This window comes from Nomascus leucogenys, chromosome 15, assembly GCF_006542625.1.
Source record: "Nomascus leucogenys isolate Asia chromosome 15, Asia_NLE_v1, whole genome shotgun sequence".
In the NCBI taxonomy this organism is placed as follows: Eukaryota; Metazoa; Chordata; class Mammalia; order Primates; family Hylobatidae; genus Nomascus; species Nomascus leucogenys.
Genome location: NC_044395.1, coordinates 75280864 through 75297370, shown reverse-complemented (window position 1 = coordinate 75297370; position 16507 = coordinate 75280864). Strand labels below are relative to the sequence as shown.

Here is a 16507-nt window from a genome sequence, read left to right as displayed (position 1 = left end):
GATCTCGTAATCTCGCGATCTTGGCTCACTGTAACTTCCGCTTCCAGCGTTCAAGCAATTCTCCTGCCTCAGCCTCCGGAGTGGCTGGGACTATAGGCGTGCACCACGCCCAGCTAATTTTTGTAATTTTTTGTAGAGACGGGTTTTGGCATGTTGGCCAGGCTGGTCTCCAACCCCTGGGCTCAAGCGACCGCTCGCGTCGGCCTCTCAAAGTGTTGGGATTACAGGCATGAGCCACTACAATTTTATTTTGCTCATGATTTTGTGGGTCAAGTATTCAAGAAGGGCCTGCAGTGATGGTTCATGCCTGTAATCCCGGCACTTTTTTTTTTTTGAGCCCACATTGTCGCCCAGGCGAGAGTGCAGTGGCGCGAACTTGGCTTAGGGCAACTTCCGCGTCCCAGGCTCAAGTGATCCTCCCACCTCAGCCTCTGAGGTGGCTGGGACTACAAGCACGCGCCACCACGCCTGGCTAATTGTTGTAATTTTTTGTAGAGACGGGTTTTGATATGTTGGCCAGGCTGGTCTGGAACTCCCGTGCTCAAGCAAGCGATCCGCCTCCCTCGGCCTCCCGAAGTGTTGGGATTACAGGCGTGAGCCACTACAATTTTATTTTGCTCATGATTTTGTGGGTCAAATATTCAAGAAGGGCCGGGAGTGATGGTTCATGCCTGTAATCCCAGCACTTTTTTTTTTTTTTTTTGAGCCCACATTGTCGCCCAGGCGTGAGTGCAGTGGCGTGAACTTGGCTCCCTGTCACTTCCGCGTCCCAGGCTCAAGTGATCCTCCCACCTCAGCCTCTGGAGTAGTGGGGAGTACAAGTGCACGCCACCACTCCGGACTAATTTTTGTATTTTTAGTAGAGATGCGTTTAGCCATGTTGGCCAGGTTGGTCTGGAACTCCTGGGCTCAAGCGATCCACCCGCCTTGGCCTCCCAAAGTGCTGGGATTACAGGCGTGAGCCATTGCGCCCAGCCATCCCAGCACTTTGGGAGTTCGAGACTAGCCTGGGCAACATAGAGAGACCTTGTCTCTTAAAAAAAAAAAAAATTACCTGAGCTTGATGGCATGTGCCTGTAGTCCCAGCTGCTAGGGAGGCTGAGGTGGAAGGATCACTTGAGTCCAGAAGTTGGAGGCTGCAGTGGGCCATGATTGTGACACTACACTTCAGCCTGGGTGACAGAGCGATCTTGTGTCTCAAAAAAGAAAAAAAAAAAGATTTTTTTTAAAAAAAGAATTCAGGATGCCAGGGCTGGGCTGGGTGGGTAGTTCTTGCTTGGGGTCTCTCACGCAGTTGCAGTCAGATGCTAACAGGGGATGCCGTCATTGGAAGGCTCGATTAGGCTGAGTGTCCAAGATGTCTCACTTAGATGGCTGGCAGGTGATGCTGGTGATCTGGTGGGAGCTCAGTGGGACTTTTTTTTTTTTTTAATGGCATGTTGCTCCTGACCATCAATCAGACTTCGACTGGCATGCCTACATGTAGCCTCTTTAGCATGGCAGTCTTATGGTAGTCAAACTTCTGACTTTGTTCCTCCCGGAGTGAGAATACCAAGAGAACAGCTGCATGGCCTCTTCTGATCTAGCCTGGGAAATTAGGCAGCATTCTACTGGTTCCAAATGAGTTACCAAGTAAGTCCAAGAACTTGCAGTCATGTTCCAAGATTGCTGTAAATGGTTCCTGTGTACCAGCACTGTTTTATGTGCTCATTTAATTCTTATTAAAAACCCCATGAGGCCGGGTGCAGTGACTCACACCTGTAATTCCAGCACTTCGGGAGGCCGAGGCGGGAGGATCGCTTGAGGCCAGGAGTTCAACCCCTCACACTCACACTCCTCATATCCAATTACTGCACATTTGTCACACATAAACATAGCCACTATGACACTGTACTGACACATACAAAATCTGTCACATTCCGTCTTGCCCATGCAAGCTCACTGACTTATTCTCCATGCTCAGCCACTGTCCCATTCTTCACACTGTCACAACCACCAACCCATCACACACTCAATTACTGTGACACAGCTCTAATCCTCAATCACTGTCACATACTGTTTTTCACACAAATATGGTCACCATCTGTACTCTTAAAGCAGGGTATTTACTCTCCTATAAAACTGAGTTAATATGCCAACAGCCCTATTTTTCGCACACGCCGTCACATATTGCATTTTTCATCCACACAATCCCTGACATACACAATTAGGGTGACACACTCTTACTGCCTTCGTCCCACTCCCAGCTGACACCCACTCCCACACTCTCACGCACTCGCTCACTGGCTAGAGATTAGAGCGGCGTGTCCGTGGGGGTCTGAAGTCCGGGTTACCTCCTGAACCTCAGCCCCAATCGGCGCGGCCCCGCCCCTCCCCGCCCCCTCATACATATGCAGCACCTCAGCCTGGCAGCCCGGCCCCCAGACGGCCATTTGTGGCGGCGCTGGAGGCTGTGTTCGGCAGGCGCTGCGGAGACGCGTAGAGGAGCGCGCCCCCCGGCCGCTGCCGCCCCTGGCCCGTGCCGTCACCCCGCTTCTCCGCGCCTCAGGCGGTACCCAGCCAGCCCCCAGCGCCGCGCTACCGCGCTGACCGGCCCTCCCGACACCTCCCAGTACCCGGGACCCCAGCCCGGCCGCTCGCCCGCAGCCCGCCGGCCGCACACGTCCCTGGAGCCGGGCCTAGGGCGGGCGGCAGCGGCGGCTCGGCGCAGTCAGGCTGGGCTCTGCGGCGTCCCCATGGCCGCGGCCGGCTGGCGGGACGGCTCCGGCCAGGAGAAGTACCGGCTTGTGGTGGTCGGCGGGGGCGGCGTGGGCAAGTCGGCGCTCACTATCCAGTTCATCCAGGTACCTGGAGCGGGCCTGCCCGGGGCGCCGCAGCGGCGGCGGGCGGGGGCTGGCGCTACCTGTGGCGGGGCGGCCGCCGCGACCTCGCCCCAGAGGCGCCTCGCGGGCCCGGGCTGGGGCCGAGGCCGGGGGACGGGAGGGCGCGGGGCCGACTACGCTTCTGCCCTGCGGCCGCAGCGTCGCGCTCCTGCCTCCTCCCGGGCGCGGCGTCGCGGGAGTAGGGCTTCTCAGGAATGTGGTCGGGAGGGCGGAGCTGGCAGGGTGGGAAGCACCGATCCACCTTATCGCTCTGGCCGAGGCCGGAGACCTCCGGGAGAGGCTGGGCCACCGAGCCGGGCTTACTGCTCCGAGGGTCCTGGCGTGGGGCTGGAGCTGGAGCCCCGCGCGCTGCTTTTCCAGCCGCCTGCGGCCGCGCCTGCACCGTCGGGGCGATCGCGGTGGCAACTTGGCCGAGGCTCCGCGTGGTCTCCGGGCTTCTCCGCGCCGCCTGAGCCGGAGCTGCCCGCTTCAAGCACTGTGTATTTCTTTGTGTGTGTGTGTTATGCTCTTCTTATAAGTACTCTCTTAGGTAATATATCCGGGTGGGAGTGTGTAATAATGCCCCAGGGAAATGGTGGCTTCGAGGAAGTTAAAAATGTTCTCTGATGGGGTGAGACCATTTCCTAGGAATTCCTGATGCCGTCCTGCTTCTCGCCGTGCCTAGGTGAAGTTTGGGATGGGCCAGGCTAGGATAGGACCGAGTCAGGCGTTCTGTTTTCTAACCACCCTCTTCCCCCACCACCAGCCCTCTCTGGTTGCTAGAAAAGGGAGGTGGAATTCTTCCTTCTTAGAATTTGCTCTTGGGGAGAGGTTTGAGTAGTCTTTTTTGGGATTTTTAAAACACAAAGCCCCGATGTCTTTCTGCTTTTGTCAACCTAAAAGGTGTGGCATATGCTGGGAGAGAACGAAGGTACCATGTTATAACAGGTAACAAGGATATTTTTCACAGTATCTAGAGTATGAACGGTGAAATATTTTTTTCTGGTTTCCTTTTCACCCATTTGTCATTAATTGGGATACCCGAATAGCTTATTTCACTTAGTGTTTATAGTGACATTAAAATATCGAGCACTGTAACAAATGTGATTGTCACCTTTCACATTGAGTAAATGAGCAATAATTGCTGCTATAATATTCCCTGGGATTACTGCTGCTAAAACCTTTGTATCCAGGAAGAAAGGATGTTTTATGTAATGAGCATTTACAGTATGCTTATTAGTGGGTTAAAAAAATCACTGAGTAAGGGGTGAGATTGGTTTAAGTTTAGCAGCTACAGAATGAGGGATGCTGTCAGGTTGCTATTTCCCTAGGGCGCAGAGAGATTGTACGTATCTAATGGCAAAGCAAAACAATTTATAGCTAACCCTTTGGGGACTAGTCTGATGGCTGGTGGGGGTGTGGGGGTGAGGGGGTAAGTGGAGGAGAAGTCTAGGAGTGGGAGAATAATCTTGGGTTATAATATTGGTAGTGTTACTTAAAAGATTTGAACCACAAATATTTACTTTTTTTTGAGGAAGGGGCCATCTGAATTATTTGAGCCCATGTTAATTAATTAAGGTGTTGGGCCTTTTTGTTTTGGGGAAGTAATGGTATTAAACCATTAAGAAAACGGTAATTGGGCCTGGCGTCGTGGCTCACACCTATAATCCCAGCACTTTGGGAGGCCGAGGAGGGTGGATCACGAGGTCAGGAGTTCCAGACCAGCCTGGCCAATATAGTGAAACCCTGTCCGTACTAAAAATACAAAAATTAGCTGGGCATGGTGGCGCGCGCCTGTAGTCCCAGCTACTCGGGAGGCTGAGGCAGTAGAATCGCTTGAACCCGGGAGGCGGAGATTGTAGTGAGCCGAGATCGTGCCTGGGCAACAGAGTGAGACTCTGTCTCAAAAAAAAAAAAAAAAAAGAGCATTAATTGCTGTTTTCCTAATAATTTATAGAATCATTTGTTGAAGAAATACCTCCACTATTAATAGTATAGTACCTAGATGCTCTAGATGATATTAAAGAAGTAAAGGAAGCAGGTATGTATGAGGAAGACATATATGTACATAAAAAGTATGAACCTAGAGTCTTACAGTCTTGAGCATGTGTGTCTTTTAAAGTTCTGTCATTTATTGGCTGTGAGAACGTGGCCAAAATACTCAGCCTCTCTGCGCCTCAGTTTTCTTGCCAGTAAAATGGGTCTGATTACACATTCTTTATAACTTTTATGACAAAGATGGTAGCATTGTATCCAGCATGTTGTATGTGTTCAGCAATGGTAGGTGTTATCAGTGTTTATGCCTACAGTTCTGTAACATGTTTAAATGCAAAGGGAATTCAGACTCAGAAAAGTCTGTGGAAAAAATTGATGAAAGCACTATGTAGGCTTGGTGGTGGGGAGAATGGAAATGTCATATGTGGGAGTCATATGCTAGCTTGGAGAGAGGAGGTGGCAAGTGGGGAAGTGGGATTGATAGTTGATTTGGGACCTGTGATCTGGTCTCTGCAAGAAGGAGACTTTTTGGAGAGACAGGAACCCGACCACCTGGGTGCAGTCTCAGCTCTACCACTTGCTGCATGTGTAATTTTAGGCAGGTTACTTAACTTCTCTGTATCTTAGTTTTCCCCATCTGTAAACTGGGGAAATATGGTGGACCACATATAGCTGTGAAATTAAATGAGTTAACATGTCAAGGGCTTAGAACAATGTCTAGTACAGTCTATAGTAAAGCTGCATACATTTTTATATTAATTTTAGATTATGGAGCTAAAGCGATTTTTTTATGTTTACACTTAATAGGGTAGCTATTCATTGCCTGACTCCTGGAATGTTAAAATTCATTCCACCATGATTGTTCAGCAGTAGTAACTGGAGGGAGAGAACACAGCAGACTAATCATTTTAATAAGCAGAAGTCAGTTCTCTTGATAGGAGATTAGAATGGCACAAATTGGACTTACTTTTTTAAGACTCCTGAAACACCAGGCTGTTTTTACAATTTTCAGTATATATATTTTCTACTATGTAATTTTGAGCAGAAAAAAATATAAAATTGGGAACGGAGAATTTAAAAACAATGCCTTTTACCTTAACTTTCTTTGATTTAGATTTAGTTGTTACCTTCTGTTAATATGAAGAGTTGCAAAATTAGGGAACTAAGGTAATTAAATTGAGATACCTTTTCCTTTTTAAAAATAAATCATAAAGTAGCCATGATAAAATATAAAGTATTATGTTATTTAATGAATATGTGTGTGTACATGACCTCCTTTCTGTTGCTCATATTTCTTTGAAAAATGTATAAAATTCTGTTGGTAGGTAGAACACCTAAATGATGAGTAAACTCTAGGAAGGAAATGACTTCAGGATGGTACAGAGTGGTTAGGAGAGACTGCTGGGTGTGTGTGGGGGGGGGGGGTCTACGTCTCTACACAGGTGACTTTGAGTAGTTTCTTAATCTGCCTTTATCTCGACTGAGCTTCTGTTTCTTCTCCATGAAATGTTGGGTTTGGTTGAACAAATTTCTGCACCTTTGAAATTCTAGGAGTGTGTGTTTTTTTTTTTATTCATTTAACTAGCTGTGTCTTCAGTCAAGTTTCTTAGGTTCTCTAAACCCAAGTTTCATCATTTGAGAAGGGAGGATAATATTAAATAATAGTACCCTTATGGTTTTTGGAGTAAGTAAAATAATGCAGGTAAATCATCCAGCACAGTGCCATCTACAGAGTAAGTAAATAAGAATTGTTGGCTGGGCGCGGTGGCTCACACCTGTAATACCCCAGCATTTTGGGAGGCCAAGGTGGTTGGATCACTTGAGGTCGGGAGTTTGAGACCAGTCTGGCCAACATGGTGAAACCCCACCTCTACTAAAAATACAAAAATTAGCGGGGCATGTTGGTGCATGCTTGTAATCCCAGTTACTCGAGAGGCTGAGTCAAGAGAATCACTTGAACCTGGGAGGTGGAGGTCGAGAGGCTGAGTCAAGAGAATCACTTGAACCTGGGAGGTGGAGGTCGCAGTGAGTCAAGGTTGCGCCACTGCACTCCAGCCTGGGCAGCAGAGTGAGGCTCCGTCTCAAAAAAAAAAAAAAAAAAAAAAAAGAATTGTTACTTGGTTTTATTTACTGCTGTTAGTTCTGTATCTTGGTGTTCCTCCAAAACAAAATTTGTAATTTATTCATTTTTCTTTGACACATAATCTGGTCTATTACTTTAAGTCTTCATTGCCCTCTCCTTCCTGGCTCAACCCTGTACTCCCCTCCTTACTTCTGTGTGGTATTCAGGTGATGAATGTGGATTCTGTTTTGAGTTGGAGAAATTTCTTTTTGTCAGTTTGGATTTGATTTTAAGAAATAATGAGGTAAGCATTTAATTTTGGGGTTAGTGCTTTATCTGGTAACTCTGAGAAAAGGCCATATATGTTTTAAAAATTTACAGGGAGAAGTATCCCAGTTTCTATTTTTTTTAGCATGTTAACTTTTCATTCAACAATTTGCCAGATTTTGAGGTAGGTAGGGGTTAGCTGATTTCTCACATCTTGAATTTCAGTCAGTCCTATGACCTGTTAGTCTGGACCCAGCATTGCTTTTTAAAAGTTTGTCTTTTGCTGAGTGCTTTTTCATTGCTTTTTCCTGGGGCAGAGATCCGAGAAGAGATTTCAGGAGATTTGTGTTAATAGTTAATTGATCCACATGTGAAGGTTGTGAGTTTAAATTCCCAATTTGCTGTTCCATTGCTACATCTTGAAGATTTTTCCTGCAATTAGAAACTACTTAAACTGTTAACCTTTATCTCCGATTTTGAAACTCTAGACATTTTTAGTGTGTAAACTTTTTTTTAACATTAATGTACAAATGAATTGTTAGCACTGAAAAATAAGACACCTGCCCCCAAAGTGGTACCATACTAAAGGTTTTCTTGTTTGGGGAACAGCTGAAATGGTCCTGCAGGCAATTCCTAGATAAAATTTCTGTACACCCAAGGAAGAACATTTTCTTATAGAGGATGACTGCCTTTGGAGAAGAAGGAAATTTTAACCTGCAGTTTCTTAACTTATGTCTTATTCTTAAGTGTTTTGTTCATTCTCTTTGTGTGTGTGTGTGTGTGTGTGTGTGTGTGTGTGTTTGTGTTCATGCGTGCCCGTTTTGGGATAAGGAAGTTGTAGGAGTTGAGTGTGGACACTTCTTTTTTTTTTTTTTTTTTTTGAGACGAAGTTTCGCTCTTGTTTAGGCTAGAGTGCAATGGTGCAATGGAGTGATCTTGGCTAACTGCAACCTCCACATCCTAGGTTCAAGCGATTCTCCAGCCTCAGCTTCCCAAGTAGCTGCGATTATAGAGAGGCATGTGCCACAACACTTGGCTAATTTTGTATTTTTAGTAGAGATGGAGTTTCACCATGTTGGCCAGGGTGGTCATGAACTCCTGACCTCAGGTGATCCACCCGCCTGGGCCTGCACCACGCCTGGCCAAGTGGGAGCACTTTTGTTGAGTAGGTCAAGAATACTGCTTTCCCTCGGTAGATAACAGGCTACTGCTTACTGGGATGGGATTTTAATTCGTCTGATTGCTAAAATATCTGGTCTTTCCTAAGCTTTGAATAAAAATAGTCTGTTCCATTCAGTTAGGAAAATAAATTGATAACTTTAAATTGGGGGAGGAGAGTGGGAAGAGACTTTCTTAAAGCTATTAAAAAAAAAATTTTAGCTGGGCACGGTGGCTCGCGCCTGTAATCCCAGCACTTTGGGAGGCTGAGGCGGGCGGATCACTTGAAGTCAGGAGTTTGAGACCAGCCTGGCCAACAAGGTGAAACCATGTCTCTACTAAAAATACAAAAATTAGCTGGGTGTGGTGGGCGCCTGCAATCCCAGCTACTACTCAGGAGCTGAGGCAGGAGAACTGCTTCAGCCTGGGAGTCGGAGGGTTGTAGTGGGTGGAGATCATGCCACTGCACTCCAGCCTGGGCAACACAGCAAGACTACATCTCAAAAAAAAAAAAAATATATATATATATATATATTTTTTTTTAAGGTTTCTTTTTCAAATTAAAGTTGGTCTTTAAAATTGAAACAGATTTTGTGATGCCACTTGAATGTCTTTTTTTCTGGTTGGGGAAATGGTCTTTAGGATATTAATTCCACTGTGCCTTCCTTAATGAAAAGTGATAATGAATAAAGGATTTTGACTTTGTGTGTAGACAGTATGGAGTTAATAGTCATGAATTTTGTTGAAAGGCCTTGATCTTGAATTACTTTGGGCAGAGCTACTGAGTCTGTTTGAGATTGAAACTTAAACTATTGTACTTGGTAGACCTTAGATTTATTTCTTTTTGCAAAGAAAAATGTGTTTCAAAGATGTAAAGAAATACAAATTGTCTTAAATTGTACTTGAGAATAATTGGACTGAGCTCCTTGATGTCTTATAAATTATATTTTATTTTTAGTGTTTTATAAAGGCCATGTGATTATTTGTTGCATAACACTGAACAACTTTAACTTATAGTTTAATTAAAAATGCAGTCAATTTATTGTTGGTATATACTAACAGTTTAATATTGCCGTCTTTAACTTACTGTCACCTTATACAATGATTCTTTTTTCTGGGAGAAAGCTCTTTATCCATGTAAGTAAAATTCAGCAGTAGAAATAAGAATATAAGTGTTAAAAAGACATCCGATGTTGCTTTCTTTTTTGACTTTAACCAGATTTCCCAAATGGTAACATTTTACTATATTTGCTTATTCCCTGCAATATATGGTTTTTAAAATCATTTGAGTGTAAGTTGAAGACATGATGCCACCCTTATCCTTAAATATCTCTTTGTGTATTTCCGAAAAACGAGGGCATTTGCTTTCTTCTTCTTTTTTTTTTTTTTTTTTTTGAGACGGAGTCTCACTCTGTCACCCAGGCTGGAGTGCAGTGGCGCAATCTCGGCTCATTGCAACCACCGCCTTCTGGGTTCAAGGCATTCTCCTGTCTCAGCCTCCCGAGTAGCTGGGATTACAGGTGCCCACCACCACACCTGGCTAATTTTTTTTTTTTTTTTTTTTTTGAGGTGGAGTTTCACATTTGTTGCCCAGGCTGGAGTGCAGTGGTGTGATCTTGGCTCACTGCAGCCTCCACCTCCCGGGCTCATGCGATTCTCCTGCCTCAGCCTCCTGAGTAGCTGGGATTACAGGCACCTGCCACCATGCCTGGCTACTAATTTTTGTATTTTTAGTAGAGATGGAGTTTCGCCTTGTTGGCCAGGCTGTTCTTGAATTCCTGACCTCATGTGATCCACCCACCTTGGCCTCCCAAAATGCTAGGATTACAGGCGTGAGCCACTGTGCCCAGCTGCATTTGCTTTCATGAATAAAATATACTAACGTAACTCAGAAATTAACATTGATTTGTTATTATACTAATACCTGATGTGTAGAATTTGTTTGAAATTTGCCAGTTGTTCCAGTTATGCCCTTTATAGCAAAAGAAAATCTCAGATTATCCAATTCATTATTTCCATGTCTTATTTACTTTGGAACAGTTCTTTAGTCTCTGTGTTTTATGACATTGATATTTTTAAAGAGTACAAATTAGTTACTTATAGAGTCCCCTCAATTTGGGTTTGGCTGATGTTTCTTCATGATTAGATTCAGGTTATGCATTTTTTGGGGGGCAGAAATAATACAGAAATTATGTGTTATTAGGCGACATAAGATGTATTTATTTGACCACATACATGCCCTTTGACTCAGCAATCCCAAATCTCAGAATTTACCCAGAAGATGCACTTCCCACAGCATGAAAATACACATGTACAAGGTTGCAGCATTTCTTAATTACAAAAATTACAAGCAGTCTATGTGATAGGAAAATCCAATGGAGCATTATGCACCTGTGAAAAAGACTGAGGGCATGATTAACTGATATGGAGTGCTTTCTTGGATATGTTGTTCAGTTGTCTTGGTTTGTTTTGCTTTCAAGCAAGCTTGTCCAACACTCACCCTGTGAGTGGCATGCGGCTCAGGACAGCTTTGAATGTGGCCCAAGACAAATTCATAAAGTTTCTTAAAACATGAGATTTTTTTTTGCAATTTTTTTTTTTAACCTCATCAGCTATCGTTAGTTTAGCATATTTTATGTGTGGCCCAAGACAATTCTTCCAGTGTGGCTCAGGGAAATCAAAAGATTGGACACCCCTGCCCAAAAGAATACCTGAGGCTGGGTAATTTATAAAGAAAAGAGGTTTTGTTGGCTTAGAGTTTTGCAGGCTATACAAGAAGCACAGTACTGGCATAAGTACTTCTGGTGAGGGTGTACGGAAGCTTCCATTCATGACAGAAGATGAAGGGGAGTGGCATGTGCGGAGATCACATGGTGAGAGGAAGCAAGCCAGTGGGGGAAGCGCCAGGCTCTTTTCAACAACCAGCTGTGGTGGAACTAATAAGTAAGAGCTCACTCACACCCCAGTCCCAGGGAGGGCATTAATCTATTCATGAGGGATTCACCCCCATGACCCAAACACCTCCCATTAAATCCCACCTCCAACTTTGGGGATCAGATTTCAATATGAGATTTGGAGGAATCACACAAACCAAACTTACAGAATCAGTGAAAAAAAAGTGCAAAAGTGTCTACTACTTTGTGTATACCTTTTGTGTAAGAAAGAAGGAGAAATAAGAAAATACATATGTATTTGTTCATTGGGGCAAAAACAAAACACAAAGATAAATTGGAGGTTGATAAGATTGATTTCCTAGAGGATGGGTAAAAAGGTATGCAGTGGAAAGGATAGAGGGAATGGGGGCAGGGACCCTTCTGAGGATACCTTTCTGACTTTTGGAACCATGTTAATGTTTCACATACCGAGTATATAAGCAACAAACACACCAACCAAATCAACTGATGACAAAAAAAAAACACCTTAAGGGGGAGTACAAATAGAAACAACTGAACTGAACCGTATTTCAAATGAGTAACTTAACTACACTGAAGGAGTGAAAAACAACTAATTTAGGTAACTTTTGATCCTAGTATTTGAACTCTGTCCTCACGATAAAGACAAAAAGATTGAAACAAACATTGAACTCTAGTTAATAGAGTTAACTAGAGTTTTTGGTTTTTGTTGTTGTCATAGAGGCATGGGTTTGCAATTTTGAAGCAATTGTCTATACTGTTATAAGCAAGTAAGTAAATATATTGTGGAAAATGGGAGCCAGTTTCTCACTGTTGGAGAAGGGAGTTACAAAGGTGAAAAAGGTGAAGGTTAAAATGAACTCTGATGTTTGATTGGAATTGAAGATAGTGGCATAAATTCATGGTTTTAGAAGTATGTAGATATAGGCTGGGCGTGGTGGCTGACACCTGTAATCCCAGCACTTTGGGAGGCTGAGGCGGGTGGATCACAAGGTCAGCAGATCGAGACCATCCTGGCTAACGCAGCGAAACCCCCCTCTCTACTAAAAATACAAAAAAAAAAAAAAAAAAAAAAAGTAGCTGGGTGTGGTGGCGGGCGCCTATAGTCCCAGCTACTCAGAAGGCTGAGGCAGGAGAATGGCATGAACCTGGGAGGCGGAGGTTGCAGTGAGCCAAGTCACGCCACTGCATTCCAGCTTGGGTGACAGAGCGAGACTCCATCTCTAAAAAAAATAATAAAAAATAAATGAATACAAAAAATTAGCCGGGCATGGTGGCGGGCGCCTATAGTCCCAGCTACTTGGGAGGCTGAGGCAGGAGAATGGCGTGAACCTGGGAGGCGGAGCTTGCAGTGAGCCGAGATTGCGCCACTGCACTCCAGCCTGGGCAACAGAGCGAGACTCTATCTCAAAAACAAAAAACAAACAAAAATTGTAGATATAGAAATAGATCTCATTATGGATACACATGCGTACATCTGTACATCTTTTTCCACTTCTGTCTGCTAAGATGGCCAGGAAGCAGTGATACCCGTTTAGGAATGAGATCACTTAGCACTAGATCTTGGTTTCTAAATACCGTTAATACTATTCTCTACTGGAAGGAACCTTAGAGAAATGGTGGATTCCAGAATAGGGGAAGGAAAAAATACAAAATATGTTTGGAGCATCTTGTAGTCTCATAAGGGAGTGCTCAAAAAAGTAAAATGACGGGGATATTTGAAAGAGACACAGGAGCCAGCCTGCAAAACTCCCATTGACTGACTATAGGGCAATTTAATCATTGAAATAAATAAGGCAATACTTGTTTATTACCCATAAATAGAGTAAGGATCTATGATAAATAAATGATCTAGAAGTCCTTAATGTAGAATTCTGACTAATGAATGAACATAAAGGAAAAGGTGGAATTAGTAAGTTGCCTTTTGGCAATTATAACAATTGATTTAAGTAAGAACCATAAATGGATCTTAAAACTAAGTGGGTAAAAATGGATGTTAAAACTAGTATGTGAAAGTTTGAGAGTACTAGATGTTAATATAGTCTCAAAGTATGTTCTCATAAGTTATTAATTTTACAGGGGGAAAATAACAACTTTACAGGGGGAAATCTGACACCAACTTGCCCATGTAATGAAAGTCAACATCTTTGATGTTACTCTAGGTAATAATAATGAGCAGAGTTTGTTTTACTTAGTTATGCTAATGAGATCTTGTCTTTATAATTAGTTCAGCGAGGCATTGAATGAAATTAAGCCTAAAGGAACCAAGCAGAGCATAAAGGGACCAACTTTTTCTCTGTTTAAAAAATATGTCTTCTTAATTTTGTAGCCAGATGTCTTGGGAGGGAAAGGTTGATAAATTTAGGTTAGGCCAGTAAGGTTTTGGCCATAAACTCTAATCTTTATTTAGCATAATAACTTCCTGCCTTTGCACCAAGTGTGTCTTTTGCTGTACAACTGTTTTTTTTTCTGTGTTCTGTGGTAGTTTTTGGAAAGTAGATTTTTTTTTTTTCTACTGGAATTTATCTTAAAAATTATTTATATTCTTTTAAAAATTTTAAAGACAGGGTCTTGCTCTGGTGCCCAGGTCAGGCTGTAGTGTAGTGGTGTGATCACAGGTCACTGCACCCTCGGAACTCCTGGGTTGAAATGATCTTCCTGCCTCTGCCTGCCAAAGCACGGGCACTACAGGTGTGAGCCACTGTACCTAAGTTTTTGACTTTTTGTAGTGATGAGGTCTTGCTATGTTGCCCAGGCTATGTTGCCCAGGCTGGTCTTGAACCTCTGGCCTCAAGTGATCCTCCTGCCTTGGCTTCCCAAAGCTCTGGGATTACAGGTGTGAGCCATCTGTCCTTGTATAAAATGATTTATATTTTTAAACATTCTTAATTAGGGAATCAGAAAATGGTGTCTTATTCCCAGTTATGGAAAATGGGAATTAAGCAGTTTTGTTTACCCTGTTTCTACCCCCTCCTTTCCTACATTTTTTGTCCTTATTTACAACAACCAAAATTGTGTCAGATTCAGTATTTTTAAAAGATTTAAAAAATCTTCTGCATTCTGTTTTGTTATTACAATAGTTAATACCCGTTGACATTAATCCCTTTGTCATTAAGGGTTGTTGCTTTTATTTGCCATTTCTATGATTCTACCTGGTTTTAGTGTTTACAAACAATCCTCATGGACAGCTAGTTTTAATTAATTATTTTAAAAATTGTCTTTATTTAGAGACAGGGTCTTGCTCTGTTGTCCAAGCGGGAGTGCAGCGGCATGATCATAGCTTACTGCAACCTTGAAACTCCTAGGCTTAAGTAACCCTCCTCCTGTCTTAGCCCTCTGAGTAGCTAGGACTACAGGCGTATGCCACCATGCCCATCTAACTTTTTTATTTTTATTTTTTAGAGATGGGGTCTCATTTTGTTGCCCAGGCTAGTCTTAAACTCCTGGCCTCAAGCAATCCTCCCACCTTGGCCTCCCACAGGGCTGGTATTATAGGCATGAACCACTGTGCCTGGCCTTTTTATTTTTAAATTGACAGATAAAATTGTATGTATCTATTATGTACAACATGGTGTTTTGAAGTATATATACATTGTGGAATGACTAAATATAGCTAACATATGTATTATGTCACATAGTTGTCATTTTTGTGGTGAGAACACTTAACATCCACTCAGCTTTTTACAAGAGTACAATATATTGTTATTAACTATAGTTACCATGTTGTACAGCTACTTTTTATTTTGAATTGTGATTTAAAGAACATTTCCAAGTACTTTTTACTGAAAACATATCTAAGATTAAATTTACTTTTGCATGATAAATGATGATTTGGCTGCGTATAAAATTATTGGGCCCCAACATTTTTGTGTCATAACAGTAGAGGTCCTGCTTTGTTATCTTTGTCTGGCCTCAAGTTTCTGTAGAAATAACTTCACTAGGTGTATGCTTGCAGCATTTTCTTATCATTGGAAATGGACACATTTATCAGGATACGACTAGAAGTTTTTCTCTGTCACTAGTATTCTCAGGGAAATGATGAAACACTCTCAGGTCTGGGAAGACTTCTCCATTTTTGTATTCATTTTTTTCAGTTATCTTCTGAAATACCTATTACTTATGCATTGATTTTCTGTAACTTTTATAGTACATTGTTTTAAGTTAGCTATTGAAAAGGATAAGATCCTCTATTCTAGGAAGATTTATCAAATTTGTCTTCTCCATCCTTGATGAAATTTTCTGGATGTCACACATAATTACTGTCTCCAAAACATATTTAGTGCCCTTGATTTCTCGGTCTGATATTAAACAACGGTAATGTTCTCTTGTCTTTTCAGAAGGCCACAAAACTGGTATTTTTGTAAAGCTTGATACTATTTAATGAAACAACTTCCAGGGAAGTGATTTTTCTTTGTGTGGAAGAATATATTTGTTTTTCTTGTTTATTCATGAAGAGTTGCTCGTAGCTATTTTTGGTTTAGGAAGTTAAGAGCTGGTCATCTCTCAGAGTTGCCTTGGGGTACTGAGATTTCTGCTTTGTTTTGGTGCTGAACAGCAAGTTGACATTGGAGAGCTTCAATTTCTTGGAGATTATCAGTAGCAGAATTTCAACAAATATGAAATTTTATTAAATCCTCTAAATCTTAATCTCCAAATATGGGCTTTTGGCTGAGAGGTATAATTTTGTAGAATTAGAGATGTTTAAAAAGGATAGTTTTCAAGTTTTTAAATCCTTCATTCCTCAGCTTTCTGCAGCGAGGCAAGTGGAAGAGTGTGTGTATTCTTAAAAGAAGGTTATGGATTAGAAAACGATCCTTTTTTCCTTTTTTTGTTCTTCTGTAGCTCAGACCTTGAACAACGATCTGTGTCTGGTTCGCCTTGACATTATTTTAAACCCTGTAAGCACTAGACTATAAGTATTTTAGTAGAGGACTTTATATATTTGGTATGCTTTGTCTGTATCTGTGTCTCTTAGTTATATTTGTACATTTTATTCATATTTGCATTTTCAGAATCGTAGACTAGGACTACTTGTTACACAGAACTAAGCACATAACAAAATATTTGTTGCTATTTGCTAGTATCAAGTTTTGAGTGGAGGCCAGGTGCGGTGGCTCACGCCTGTAATCCCAGCACTTTGGGAGGCTGAGGAGGGCAGATCACTTGAGTCAGGAGTTCCAGACCAGCCTGGCTGACATGGTGAAACCCCGTCTCTACTAAAAATACAAAATTAGCTGGGCATAGTGGCACGC

At 42.6% G+C, this 16507-nt stretch overlaps 1 protein-coding gene across 2 annotated transcripts in view; it reads left to right on the top strand.

Moving 5' to 3' along the window:
* The first annotated feature begins 2427 nt into the window (after positions 1-2427).
* RRAS2 (RAS related 2) overlaps positions 2428-16507 on the top strand; it is an 82325-nt gene continuing 68245 nt past the window's right edge. The window contains exon 1 of one of the 2 annotated variants that reach the window (XM_003254970.4): positions 2428-2843. In XM_003254970.4, coding sequence (XP_003255018.1) covers positions 2736-2843 — 108 coding nt within the window. In that variant the 5' untranslated portion in view covers positions 2428-2735. Of the gene's footprint in view, positions 2844-3126; positions 3374-16507 lie in introns of those variants that run through there. The other variant, XM_003254972.4, reaches the window with a different exon arrangement.